This window comes from Pocillopora verrucosa, chromosome 2 (genome assembly GCF_036669915.1).
Source record: "Pocillopora verrucosa isolate sample1 chromosome 2, ASM3666991v2, whole genome shotgun sequence".
Taxonomy (NCBI): domain Eukaryota; kingdom Metazoa; phylum Cnidaria; class Anthozoa; order Scleractinia; family Pocilloporidae; genus Pocillopora; species Pocillopora verrucosa.
In genome coordinates, this window is record NC_089313.1 from 18,104,468 (window position 1) to 18,116,996 (window position 12,529).

Below are 12,529 nucleotides of genomic sequence, written 5' to 3' on the forward strand. Positions count from 1 at the left end.
TTAAAGTCGCCGGAACTGAAAACTTAGCTAATTGACCCTTGCAGGGCTTTTATTTCAATAAACAAAATGCAAATTGTCAAGAAATTGAAGCAAAGCACGTGCTAAGAACAGTAGACATTGGAATCAAGCGTAGATCAAGTACCAGCAAAAAAAATCCTATGTTTAAAAATGGTAGGGTCCATTAGGTCACTAAATAGTTATACATTTTTTTTTTGCGAAATGCCGGAAGTAGTAACACTTTGAGGTTATTTCCGTCACTTACGTGTAGCGTGAGGTGTTGTCTTTGTTATGAAGGCGGCGTACATTCTCGAGTTTGGAGTTCGCGCAGATGGTGGAGTCGAAATTCTAGTTTAGAGAATTATACTTGATTTGAATGGATGAAAGTTGAAATAACTGACGCTAATTTCATATTTCTCTGATTTACTTAGAAGAACCAGGTTACTTCCAGCTTTTACTTGAGAAATTTACTACGGTTTTTTACTAAAGCGACTTACCGGGTTTTTTCGTGAATACTTTCTTGTGATGTTCGCTTCTCCTTGCGCATACGCGGGCACGTTACTGTTTACAAATGCGCAGACGCAGAACTTAGGTATCCAATTGGTTATTAAAAAAAACAAACATGATCACAAGATGTGAATCTCTACTGCACATAATTACACCGCTTGATTTGGACGAGAACTTAAGACAATAGCGAAACAAATTGTCATTTCCAAATAAACGAGTATGGTGGTCTCTGTTCTTTTCTTCTTTGAATTGAGGAAACAAAAAAGGCAAGTTATTGTTTGAAAAAAGATGCAATATGCCGTATATTTCAATTGTCTTTGTTTATGTACAAGCATCACCTTTTAGCCTTTTACATTCGTTAAAGAAAATGTCATTATAACTGCAAATTCTTTTCGTGAGATTCGGCTTTAATTCAATGTATTAAACTTCAGGTGTGTTTCTATGGGCAACTTTCATCGCTTGAAGAAGACCTGCTTTGCCTTGTGGGATATGGCATTGTCCTGTGCATGCGTAATGATTGATATGTGCGCTGGCCATATCCAGGGCTCGTCGGAGAAGTCGGCGACATCGGGTTAGGGCCCACGTGGCCCATCATTTGAGGCATCATAGGTAGATATCCTCCGGGAGGCGAAGAGTTCGGGAGATTTCTGGGTATGTGCGTCAGCGGAGTTCCTCTATTTTCATACGGACCTAAGACAAACGAAGTGTGGATTACCATAGTTTAATCTCTGATAAGACTACGGCACAGACTCAACCCTGGACAGCTAATTTAAGCCAACAAATTTAAACCTTATCTCACCTGGATAGGTGAAGGCTGGATTTACAGCGCTGACAGGAGGCACTGGCCGGGGAGCCTGAGGCCGAGGTACTTGAGGTTCATTTCTTTGAGATACCATGTCCCCATGTAACCTGGCACGAGCGGTCGCAGAGATTTCTCCCTGGTCAAGTTGTTTCATGACTTCCATAACACTGCATTTTAGTATGAAAAAAGATTATATTGGAATAATTTTCTCTAAGTGATTATCTGCAGCTCAATTCGTGAATTTACTGTGATAATAGTACACTTGTAATTGCCACAAAACAGCCGATCAGAACCAGGTTGATATCACTTTAATCTTTAATCTTTATGAGAGGTGTTCCTAAAACAGTTAAAACTATACTAGGAGGTATAAGTTTAATCTAAAATCTATATTTACAATAATAAAATCCAGTTGGATTTAGGAACACTCTAACCTAATTTGTAATAGGACTAAATCGTTAAGTTAATTCTAAATTTACAGTAAAACTAGTTTACATGTTCATAAATAAATTCCCTAGGAGTCTTGAAGCGCTGGAGATGCAGATGTTGATGCATGGCTAGTGATAAGTAACGATTGCTTTTAGTTTTGCGTTTGATTAGTTGAGATAATGGCGGTAACGGGATCAATATCAGTATCTGGGCAACTGCCCACCTACCCCTCCCCTAACCCATCATTAACCTTAACTTGTTGTCAATTGACTGTTGCTGAGTTAGGGGAGGGGTAGGTGGGCAGTTGCCCAGATACCGATATTGATCCCGGTAGCGTACCAAAGCAAAACCGATGCAATCATGGATTACTTTCGACATTCAGAAAGAACATTGCAGTTATTTAAGTGGACTATTTTAAATGTAATTAAGAGTTTCGTCACACGAGATTCAAAGAGGCACAATGACCCGGTAAATTTTTTTTTCAATTTCGCTTTTAGAATGTTTAGCCCAGCATAAAATGGTGTCCTGAAAATAGTGAATTCAAAGTCTCAAGGAAACAAAAACGTTTTCAGAAATCTGACAAAACTTATGAGAAAAATTCATGAAAGTGCTCACCAGTCATCCGGGTCACAATCTCGGAACCCTTTGGCAAATGGATTGCTGGCGATCTTCAGCTGTGTTATCTGAATCGAAAAAGTCGAAGGCATGTTAAGTATTATTAAGATTTACTATATGCTCCGGAAGGGTTAACTGCCTGAGGGTACAAAGTAGAAGCTTGCTTAATTAAAGTTACAATTTTCTCAAGATTTGAGGAGCATTTGTGCTGTAGTGAGGTCTCCCTGAAAACATTTAACTCATAGAGTTTTTCTTGGTAGCATAGATAGCACTGATTATAGCTGCCACTTCTTGAGCAAGAATAAACAAAAGGAATAAATTTTCGTGAATAGATGACCCGTCAAGGAGCATTGTCAAAGAAATTTAAGAAGTTCTAGGGTTATTCTTGTCCAACAGATCGTCCAGAAAAAAAATGTTCTTGACCGGCAAGTTTTCTTTGCTTTTGTGTACAACAATTCCTTTTTTGCTGTTGCATTTGTGCATGAAAACGTGCTAAGCAGCTTTGTGTTCTCAATTCAACCAGTAAGACAAGTAATTATTTAGAGTTCCTGCAAATAATTGGCCTTTATAGTCAGTCACATAATCAAAGGCATTACTTCGTAAATTGATTAAACTGCCTCAGTTTGCTAATCAAGGAGTGTCTCTTACTCCTCAAATCTTACCTAGAAAATTTGACAGCAAAAAATAGTTGCCAAAAAGACTTTGTACTAGTCAAAAGCCCGATGAAGGAATAATTATGAGTGTTGCGACTTAGTATGAAAAAGAGGCTCAAAATCATGAATTTTTAACATTGAAACTGTTTTGATTCCAAGAGTTTTCCACTTAAAAAAAAAAAAAAAAACATGGCCAAGACCCGTCCTTTTCGTGTGAACTATTCTTGTTCAAAACGCATTCGCGTCGGTCACTTCTCCCTAAAAACTAATCTGTGAGCATGGTTTATGTCTGAAATCAGCCACAGGCTCTCGGAATGCAATAGAAAAACCGAATGTGTTTTTATAACCTCATCATCAATTAAAATACCGCTTTTTAATCAATAGACGTGTCTTGCGCCAAGTTAAGTACGTATTGGATAACCTATGCCTATCAGCCGAAGGGACATTGACCTTTTCCTAGTCTCAGTAATGGTTTTACTAGTCCTAGAGGATTATTAATGTTGATATCTTTATGACTCACTAGCTTATACTTAAGTCAAAAGTAGGTACTCAAACTTTGCGAAATTAAGAAGCATTACTCCGATAAAGGGTTGTGATAGTATATAATCTAATCAGGCTGTGGTTAAGAGCTGTTAAAGGGTGTTGTGGACAGAGCCATGTTTGGTATGTTGTCCCCTCACGTAACAGCCAAACAATGTGTGTTTTTTCTTTTTAAGGTCAATTGTATAGAAATGGCTGGGGAATGTTAAATTGAGATAGAATTACAGAAAAAAAAGACCGCTTTCTGTTTTGTCCATTCATATTGTACTTGGAGATATCGACCAATCTCTTTCTAATATCGTATTGTGGCCACTTTCAGAATAACAGGGGAAAGATGTTTGGGATAAACTGGCCGGGAAAGTTTCTCTCTTTGCAATGCTCAATATCAAGCGAAGGATTACGACACTTTTGTCGAAGATAGCATAGACAATGGAAGAGAACCAATTCGAAGCTAAACGAGTGTAAGTTTTAAAAGCAAACTACAGTCCAAGCCAAATTGAGACTAGAGAAGAACTTTCCTATGTGGCAAATGACTTAGCTTGTTATATGTTTTGAAGGAATGTAATTGCGCTGTAAACTTGTCACAGCAGTCGGCACTATTCAAGGATTACAACATGAGTGATAGTCTTTTGACATCACCAGCTGATGTTCTCACAGTGAGATTTGTGCCTTCAGGCGATAAATAGGACAACTTAATTATGTTGCGGTGCTAATCCAATATGACAAAATCCTCTTGAAATCCGATTATTTCAATAGAATACTTCTGGTTGTGGTGGGTTTTAATTGAAATACATGAAAAAAACACGTTTGTTTAGATTTACACAAAAGGTCAAGAGATTGTGTTTCTCTGAGGATCAAAGTTCTTTAAGAGGATCGGAAGACACCTTATGTAGCTAAAAGCAAAAATCTGTTCTCAACCTATTGTTTGAATTTAGGAAAATCCGTGTCTACGTTTCGTGTTTTTATGATCAGTTCCTTTAGTAAGTTGGGGTGATTGAGTGAAGATTGCTCAAGACTAATGTAAAGTCGCGATGGATTCTTCAAATTTCCTTAATTTTTGTTACTTAAAAGCCAAATCTAAATTGCTCAAGATTATGACTTGTCAAAACTGCCCCATAACAGTTTGCACCATAGACCTATCATAAAACGATTGCAACATTACAATGGAAATCTAGCAAATTGATGATCTGAAATATGAGGCTAAGTTGAAATTTTAACACTGGACAAACACGATGAAGTCTATCACTTAAATATCCTAGACTACCCGCTCTCGCCATTTCAAAACTTGTTCTGACCGACTTCTCTCCATAAAAGTTATGTTGATTAAGTAATGAATTACAGAGATGTAAGAGTTAAAAAAAGACTAATCTATTTGAACATTTTCATCAGAACGTAAAGTATGCCAGCAAAAGCGAAAAGAACGCGATAAAAGGTTTGAAGGCCACTGAAAAAAATTCTGGTCGATTGAAATAAAAAAAAAATGTTGCTGAAACAAAACTCTGAATGCCAAACGTCAAAATGCATTTTTGCCAAACATACATGACATAGCGATAGTCTCTGACCACGGAATTAAAGGTTTAGTGCTGCAGCTGATATAAGTTGTTTACTCTGCGAGGAAAACAAATGAGGAAGAAAAAGGTTGCCAGAGGCATGTTCTAGAGTTGTTTTGATCGAGACCCGATCAGCACCTGTCCCAGGTTAAGCACATGGAAAAACTGTATGTGACCATAGAGTATAATCCTGGATTGATGTTTCTTGAGCTTTGAACAACTCAGATAAACTACAGAACTACAAATCACCATGTACAGCCACTAAACGTCCCTTAAACATAGTTGGCGTGGAATATGGTCTGACGCCCCGTACGATTTAGCAAAACAGAAAAAAACTTACCATGTGATTCTGATAAGCTGTGACGGCCATGAACTGTGTCTCAGGGAAGATGAACGTTCGTAGATGATCCTTGTTGGTTTCATGGAGACTCGCCCTGGAATTTCCTTTCTCCGATTCGTCAAGAATCACGTGAAATCTTGGCTGGTACTTGTGCATTGAGTTAAGGATGATCTGCGAGATGAACCGTACATAACAGACTGGTCAGAATTCTACTTGAAAGCAGGGGCTCTTGGCACCGGACGCGGAACCACACATTTCCTGCGTTAAGCGCGGGCAAGCGTGCAGCTTGTGGCAAGTGCACGGTTTCTTTCCCTTCAAATGCGAGAAAACGGACCCCAGGAACGAGATTGAATAGAAGACAACGCCCAAGAACATGCAACCTGATAAAGAAAGCCTGGCAAAACACACGGCAAGTGTCAAGCTGCTTGGGAAGTATCGAACAAGATATAATAATGGGAAACTGATTTGCACGAGCAACTGAATTTCATTCAGTTATTGTTCATTTTTTAACTTTGTTTTTGAGGTAATTGGCCAAGGAGTTAAAACGTCCGAGTTCAAGTAAGGCAAAACAGAACCGAAACTGGGCTCCAAAAGCATAGTTTTGAAATTTGAAAGCGTTATTACGATCAATAAAGTAATTAAAACTACCTTTGGTTAAGACAGGCACTCAATTCTGTAAATGTATCGAGAAGAGGAAACCTTAACCCTTTCTCTCCCAATAGTGATTAATAACGAATTTCTCCTCACAAGATCAACGAAATATCAACCAAAAAGGTGACGGGAACAAGAAAAGAGAGAAAACATCAACAGAAGGATGTTGTTTGATTTAGCATCAAATTCTCATAACTTAAATTATATGGAATATAAGTAAAAAAGTGTGGAGAATTGATGTTGGGATCTTGGGAGCGAAAGGGTAAAGAGGGTGGTCGCCGTGATGTTCCTCGGTCGTTTTCTAGAGCTGGAGGCCGCGGGAGTATCACCCAGGGAGGTTCTTTGATGGTAGTTTCAAAAGTGTTCTAATTTCCGTTTCTATTCTGGGAACTTTAACCGCTCACTCTAAATCCCCCATAAGGAGTCAGTTTAATTCTAGAGAATTTTTCGGAAAAACAAATTGGATTATCCCTAATAAACAAATTAAACAAATGTGTTTACGGGTAACTGAACGTTTGGTATCCATTTTACCAGTACATCGCCAACGATTGAAATGTTCGAACTCTGCTAAAACTTTTTTGAACGTTTTTATCGTCATGTCCAAAAGGACCCCTAGATGTACACAAACAGTACGTGTACCATGTTTTGATTAAAATCTCCTCCCCTTGGAGAAGTTGGCAATGACAAAACCAGATCCTTAGCATGTCATTTGTCTGCAGCCCAAGATTTCCAAGTCGAGTCCGTATGATTAAAATCGCAAGCGTCTTATTTTTTTTTTTAAATAGGGCAAATTTTGTGAAGAAAATTGGAAAGGGAAAGATTAACATCGAATCGGGCCACTTAAGCCAAATTTGTATGGAACATATTTAAGCAATATCCGGTATGTACACCCTTCACTTGAAATAGGAATGTTTTGACACCGCACCTCCCGCCTTCCGCAAAAACAGCCAAATAAGGTGAAAAAGCCAATATTATGATCATTTGCCAATGTGATTTTAAAACATTGCATTTTGATTATTGAGTTCTACTTGGGAGACATAATCCTGGATTACTGCACTTGATTGTAAGGAAGACGGAACTAGGTGCAGTGAAAGTGAGAATCACATGTCCACACGCACCGTAAAAGCGGTTTACGCTTTGAAAAATAAGATCTTTCGACAGCCAAATCATCCCAAATTTTCGCTAAAAAAACTCATTCATCGCTCTGTAAGTGAGATGATAGATAATGGTCTAGGCAAGGACTTTGCACGGTTAACCCACTTAACTGATGAAAACTACTTTTGCTAATCATGAAGACAGGTGTTAGCCGCGTGCACGAAGTTTTAAAGGCTGCAAAATGAAATTTGTCGGCTGCATTTGCAGTTTTCACCCCCTCTTGTGCTTGCTTCAACAAAAATTCGCCGTCATAATGAAATGTCAGAGAGCAGTTAAAATCACGAGATAAAGTCTGTTGGCACTCAGAGCAGCTCTACAAGATTACAAAATTGAATTAAACATAACGATTAATGTAGTTAACCTAATGCGTACAAAAAATAAAGCGTTTCCTGAAATCTTAGACGCAAAAACGTTTAGGATCAGGTGGAAAATATTCCTGGCCGCCTTCAAGGTGGCTTTAGATGTCGAAAATCCTGCGTCGCCTGTTAAATCAATCTGTTTTCTTTATCACTGATTGCCTTAAAATATCATCAGAAAACTAGATTTGCGTCATACACAGTCAGCTTGTGTCGTCAGACTCTGCTGACAGGGATGAAGCTAATTTCAGCCACGGCGTATACATGAATTTCATCACGCACTGTCCATTTTTGATATCGATTTCGTACCACAACCATTTTTGATGACTGACAAGGTCAAGTGACACAGTTATGCAAAAGCTGCGTTTATGAAAAAATAGTCAAATTTTTTCGAGAGCAATATGGTAGAATAAATAGGCGCAAGTTCCTTTATTACGGGCTGGTGCAAATTTCTCTTCATCATTCACTCTGAATTGTATGAGGAATGATTTGATTACTCGCAATAATGCGTGTTTGATTTCAACTTTCTGCATAAAATTTCGACTCTGAAGTTTTTATGACAGTGACGCACTCTCGACCTTTGAGCATGCCGAAATTTTTGCTTGAAGAGATTGTCCTTACCAATCAGAAACCGAAATCTAGCGACAACAACTTGCGCCTTTGTGTATTTTCAGACTCTTTGGGCAAAGAACTTGTACAAAGATATCTTCAGCGAAACAGGAAAGCGGGTTCAAAACCAGTTAAGGAACTTCTAAACATAAATGCAGTTTAAATATTCTCAATAAAGGTGATCATTTAGAGTTGATCGATGAGCTCAACTCTATAGATATAGACAGTGTCTTAGGACTTACATGCCCGTTGTCATCCATAAGGTTGTTGGTGAGTTTAAGTTTGTCAAAAGACACGATCTGTTTCATCCATTGCTGTCCAGTGCAGGGTGAGTCAGGGTGAATGTGTACTCTCCCGGGTACACTGGCGTCTGCTTTGCCTGCCACCAGCCACTTGGAACTGTGAAAAGCGTACCGATAACGTTTATCGTCGACTGGTATGAAGTCCATCATTAGGATGTACTTAGCCGACGGGTCCAGACCTTGAAGGCGCACTTGAAATGTTGGAAACATGCGTCTGAAAAAGACCAGAGGTATTGCAAAATTGCAGCAAGAACTTTCACTTAGTTTTAACCTTTAAACTCTCAAAATATGATCGATAACTCTTCCTTTTAACAGCTATTCATTACCTCTTTGATTAGTAACGAGAATTGGGCGATATGAGTGTTATGTAATGAATATACTAAAGAGGTAACTTGACAACTACTCGTGGAAGCCTCAAGTTTAAGGTAGCTATGCAAAAATCGTTGGAGTCGATTTCGCAACATGGGGAAGGATTTAAGTTTGATAGAAACCATGACAGTAGTTTTGTCTTATGGACAAAAACCAACGACGTTCAGGGGAAAAAAACCCTTAATTCAATCGTAACGAGCAAGACACTGGTGTGAGATTTATATTCTGTACATGAGGTACATGAGCAAGTTTAATCAAGTATAGAGAGGAACCCGAAATTCGCTTTGGTTTCGCCTTACTTCACTACTGAATTGTTAAGAAAATAAGCAAACTGAAACCATCACGACTCAATCACTCGCGCCAGTTTAACGCGGTTCAAACAGTTTGTTTGTTTTTCCTGGGATTCTCGCAGGCTCCTTCTAGCATTTTCTTTTTCTTTTTTTTGATTGGCTAATGAAATCACTTTAGTTTCGTTCAAGGACACATAGTCAAAACGCGCTCGAATGGGTAAAGATATGAGCCGCAATAAGTGAATTCATGAGAGATCGAGGGAAAGCTCTATTGATGGATGTCTCTCTCAGCATCTTTTCCGTGTCTTTTATAGTCAGTTGGACCCTTTTTTTGAGCAGAAGAATTAAAAGTGACTGATCACTACGGATTTTACTCTTGCTTATATATTAGCCCTCTCATAAGCGAGAAACGACTACTTAATATTCAATTGTACACGTTATACTCTTGGCTACAATGGCAAAGGTTTGAAGAGGGAAACTTTTAATTAAATTTTAGAATTAAAAACAATTCATAGATTGTAATTTACAGAATGCCACCATTGTCCAATTATGATAATTGGATTTTATGATTCACTCATCCTCCAGGACAGATTAAGTCTCAATTCTGCCATGACAGTTTTTTTCAGGAGGAAGACCTTCCCTGACCTTCAATGATTATTCGATTGTCATTTTCAATCAAATTCATCAAGAGCGAAGCAATGAAAAGCAGAAGGTAAAAATCTTTGGCTGACTCACACGTGTTACTGATGGATTTTCCAGACAATGCAGTAGTGTTAAATGCTATACAATTCATGAGGAAGGTTTTAACATTAAAATGAAAAAAAACCACATCTTCAGTTCTACACGTGAGGTTTTCCGGAACTTATTATTCCAATCGCACCAGTAGTGTAAACGACTTCAGAGGAAATGTTGTTTGTTGCAAAGAATGAAAATTCTTTTTAATAAGGTTCGATGAGTGTATTGCTGATACAAAAAAGAAAACCACTAGTTTGCATTCTCTGGCTTTATATTTCAAAGTTTTGAGAGATAACTTTTCAAAGGTAACTTAATTATCCCTGACGTCACACCCTTCAAATGATACAGAAACTTGACCGGTGGAACTAGAAATATGTATTAACACGTAGGATATTAGGGATTCTTTCTCAAATCACTTCCATGGTTGTTTTCAGTCAAAATCACTCTGGTTTCCTTCTGCAGAAACTCTCCCGCTGCTACGAATCCTTACCAGTTTTTGACCAAATATAGTACAGTATATTGAATTTCTAATGATCTGCAAATACCAGAGGTCAGATGTACTTCGAACAATCCTGTAGAAATGGCTAATTTAATTCAGCAAGAACGCACAAGCCTTCGTCTTATAGGAAGCATTGTAAAATTGTCTCTTGTCCGGACATGAATCGTGAATCGTGAAATCTTAAAAGGAGAGAACACAACTCTTTTGGACTTATCACCACTTCGAGTTTTACTAAGTCTTGCTTCATGGTTACTTGTATATAAAGAATGTGAAAACTCCCTGACACGTATGTTTCCGATTGATAATCCATATCCCATTTTCACCTACGTTTTTATTGCCAGTGTTTTTATTGCTGTATTGTTTTCGGTTAATTTACCAGCGACATCCATCAACGAGCAACTTATGGTCTATTCCGTCCGGTGTTTCAATTCGTGTAATTACAATAAGGTTTCTTTCCACATAATAAATCTTTCACGGCTGTTTTACACCATCGCTTGTTAAAGAAATAACGCGACAATGGACAACCTACTCGTGTCTTATTAACGAAACCTCATTTCTGATGAAAGATGGCCGAGGATCGAGCAGTGTAAACCGGGACTTCAAAAGCATTGTCTATCTTTCCAGTCCAATTAAAAGGAGGTTTTAAGCGCACGCTTCTTAAATTGACTTTTAGACTCTCATTTCATTCAGTGTTCATGTCTGAGATGTAACTACAGATCTTGGGTCGGTCTCGCTTGAAACCTAAAGAGAATCGATTCTCCCCTTGAAATCACGGAAACCATTATTTGAAATCTGATACGAAAAAACCACTGCATCTCTAAAGAATCTTGAGATAACAAAACGAGAGCTCGTTTACTTCACCCTGGATTAAACCTTGATAAGTCTAAAATTGAAGTGGAACCAGAGGGCCTAAATGCCCCCAAAACGGATAATGTAAATAAATTCGTGATTGGTTACCTTCCCGCCTTCGTCACTATCATCTCTGTGCCGAGCCCGTGAAATTCTTCCCATAAACTCTTCATTTCCAAGTCTACTCGAGCGTTGATCAGTCCGCTGCATAATGGCCTAGATGCCACAGCTTGAGAGCAGGAAGATTGAGGTGGCGGGGAGTTTGATACTGGGGAGTGTCCCGCATCGCTTTCTTCGTCAGAGTCCTCTGGCATCATATGTTGGTTGACTCTTCTGGCTGGTGCTCTCTTACCCGTTCCTACGTTCATCAGGCGCTCTGCAAAACAAATTATAAGCTCAGACACTCATCAACTCCCAGGAAAACCGCAGGGAAGGTAGTGCCAAAATCTATCCGGACTCGAATTTGATTGATAGCGCGCGCGCGCATTATGGTTGTACCTTCCATATCTTTCAGTAGAACTTGCGAGTTCCAGTTGTAGTTAGGATTCTGGCCGCGCAAAAACGCAAGGTCTGCGAGCTGTGCTCGGTCGATCAGGTGTGCAATGGAGAAAGCGTTCGCCTTAGGAGACAGAAATCCCGAACTGTCCATAACATGAAGCTAATACCTGATAAAAGGTCGAGTTGGCTGCTTATAACTGATGGCTGATTCACGTCGTCTGGTGATTCGGTCTGTACTGATGTCGTTGTGCCTGGATGACCCAATCATGCGTGTTGTTAAAAATCCTTGTCAAGCGGCTGGAAGATATCCCTTGACCATTAATTAGTTAATTGACAGCATATTGTCAGTGGTGGCGGATAGAATTTTTCAGGCTCTAGATTGACGATTCGAACACAGCCAGTCGACCCTCCGAGTATGCACGCCGCACCGAACCGTACACTTATCTCAGAATAGTGCTTCAGTTACATATCAATGGATCTTAGGTTGTTCTTCGAAGACATTTGGTTTGGATTTTGGAGTGGATTGATGAACGAAAAGTTGTTAATGTATTTTCTTTATTAAAAGTCACTCTTATATTGCCTGAGGTCACAACCTCATCATGGTTGGCTCACTAGGTGCAGATGCTGTCTTAATCAGCCGCGTTCTGTCAGTCAACTTGTTCTAAACCAGGTGTAAATGAGTCCCTGTAGATGAAATCCGTTTTCCACAACGACATTATCGCACTTAACTCGACAAAATACGCGGTAATCCGTTAGTTTTCAAGTATGCATTTGTTTTACTGTTGT

At 38.9% G+C, this 12,529-nt stretch overlaps 1 protein-coding gene across 2 annotated transcripts; it reads right to left on the reverse strand.

Annotated features, from left to right (window-relative positions):
• Positions 1–890: 890 nt before the first annotated feature.
• LOC131790522 (T-box transcription factor TBX10-like) lies at positions 891–12,162 on the reverse strand. Of its 2 annotated transcripts, none has more exons than XM_059107731.2 (7): positions 11,911–12,162; positions 11,354–11,621; positions 8,444–8,717; positions 5,431–5,601; positions 2,348–2,415; positions 1,304–1,473; positions 891–1,194 (listed from the first exon to the last, which is right to left on the reverse strand). In XM_059107731.2, the coding sequence occupies exons 2-7, from the start codon at positions 11,611–11,613 to the stop codon at positions 944–946; spliced, it is 1,194 nt and encodes a 397-aa protein (XP_058963714.1). In that variant the 5' UTR covers positions 11,614–11,621; positions 11,911–12,162; the 3' UTR covers positions 891–943. The 2 variants fall into 2 exon arrangements, with proteins under 2 accessions (XP_058963714.1, XP_058963712.1); XM_059107729.2 differs by lacking the exon at positions 11,911–12,162 and adding an exon at positions 11,744–11,896.
• Between the last annotated feature and the right edge of the window lie 367 nt (positions 12,163–12,529).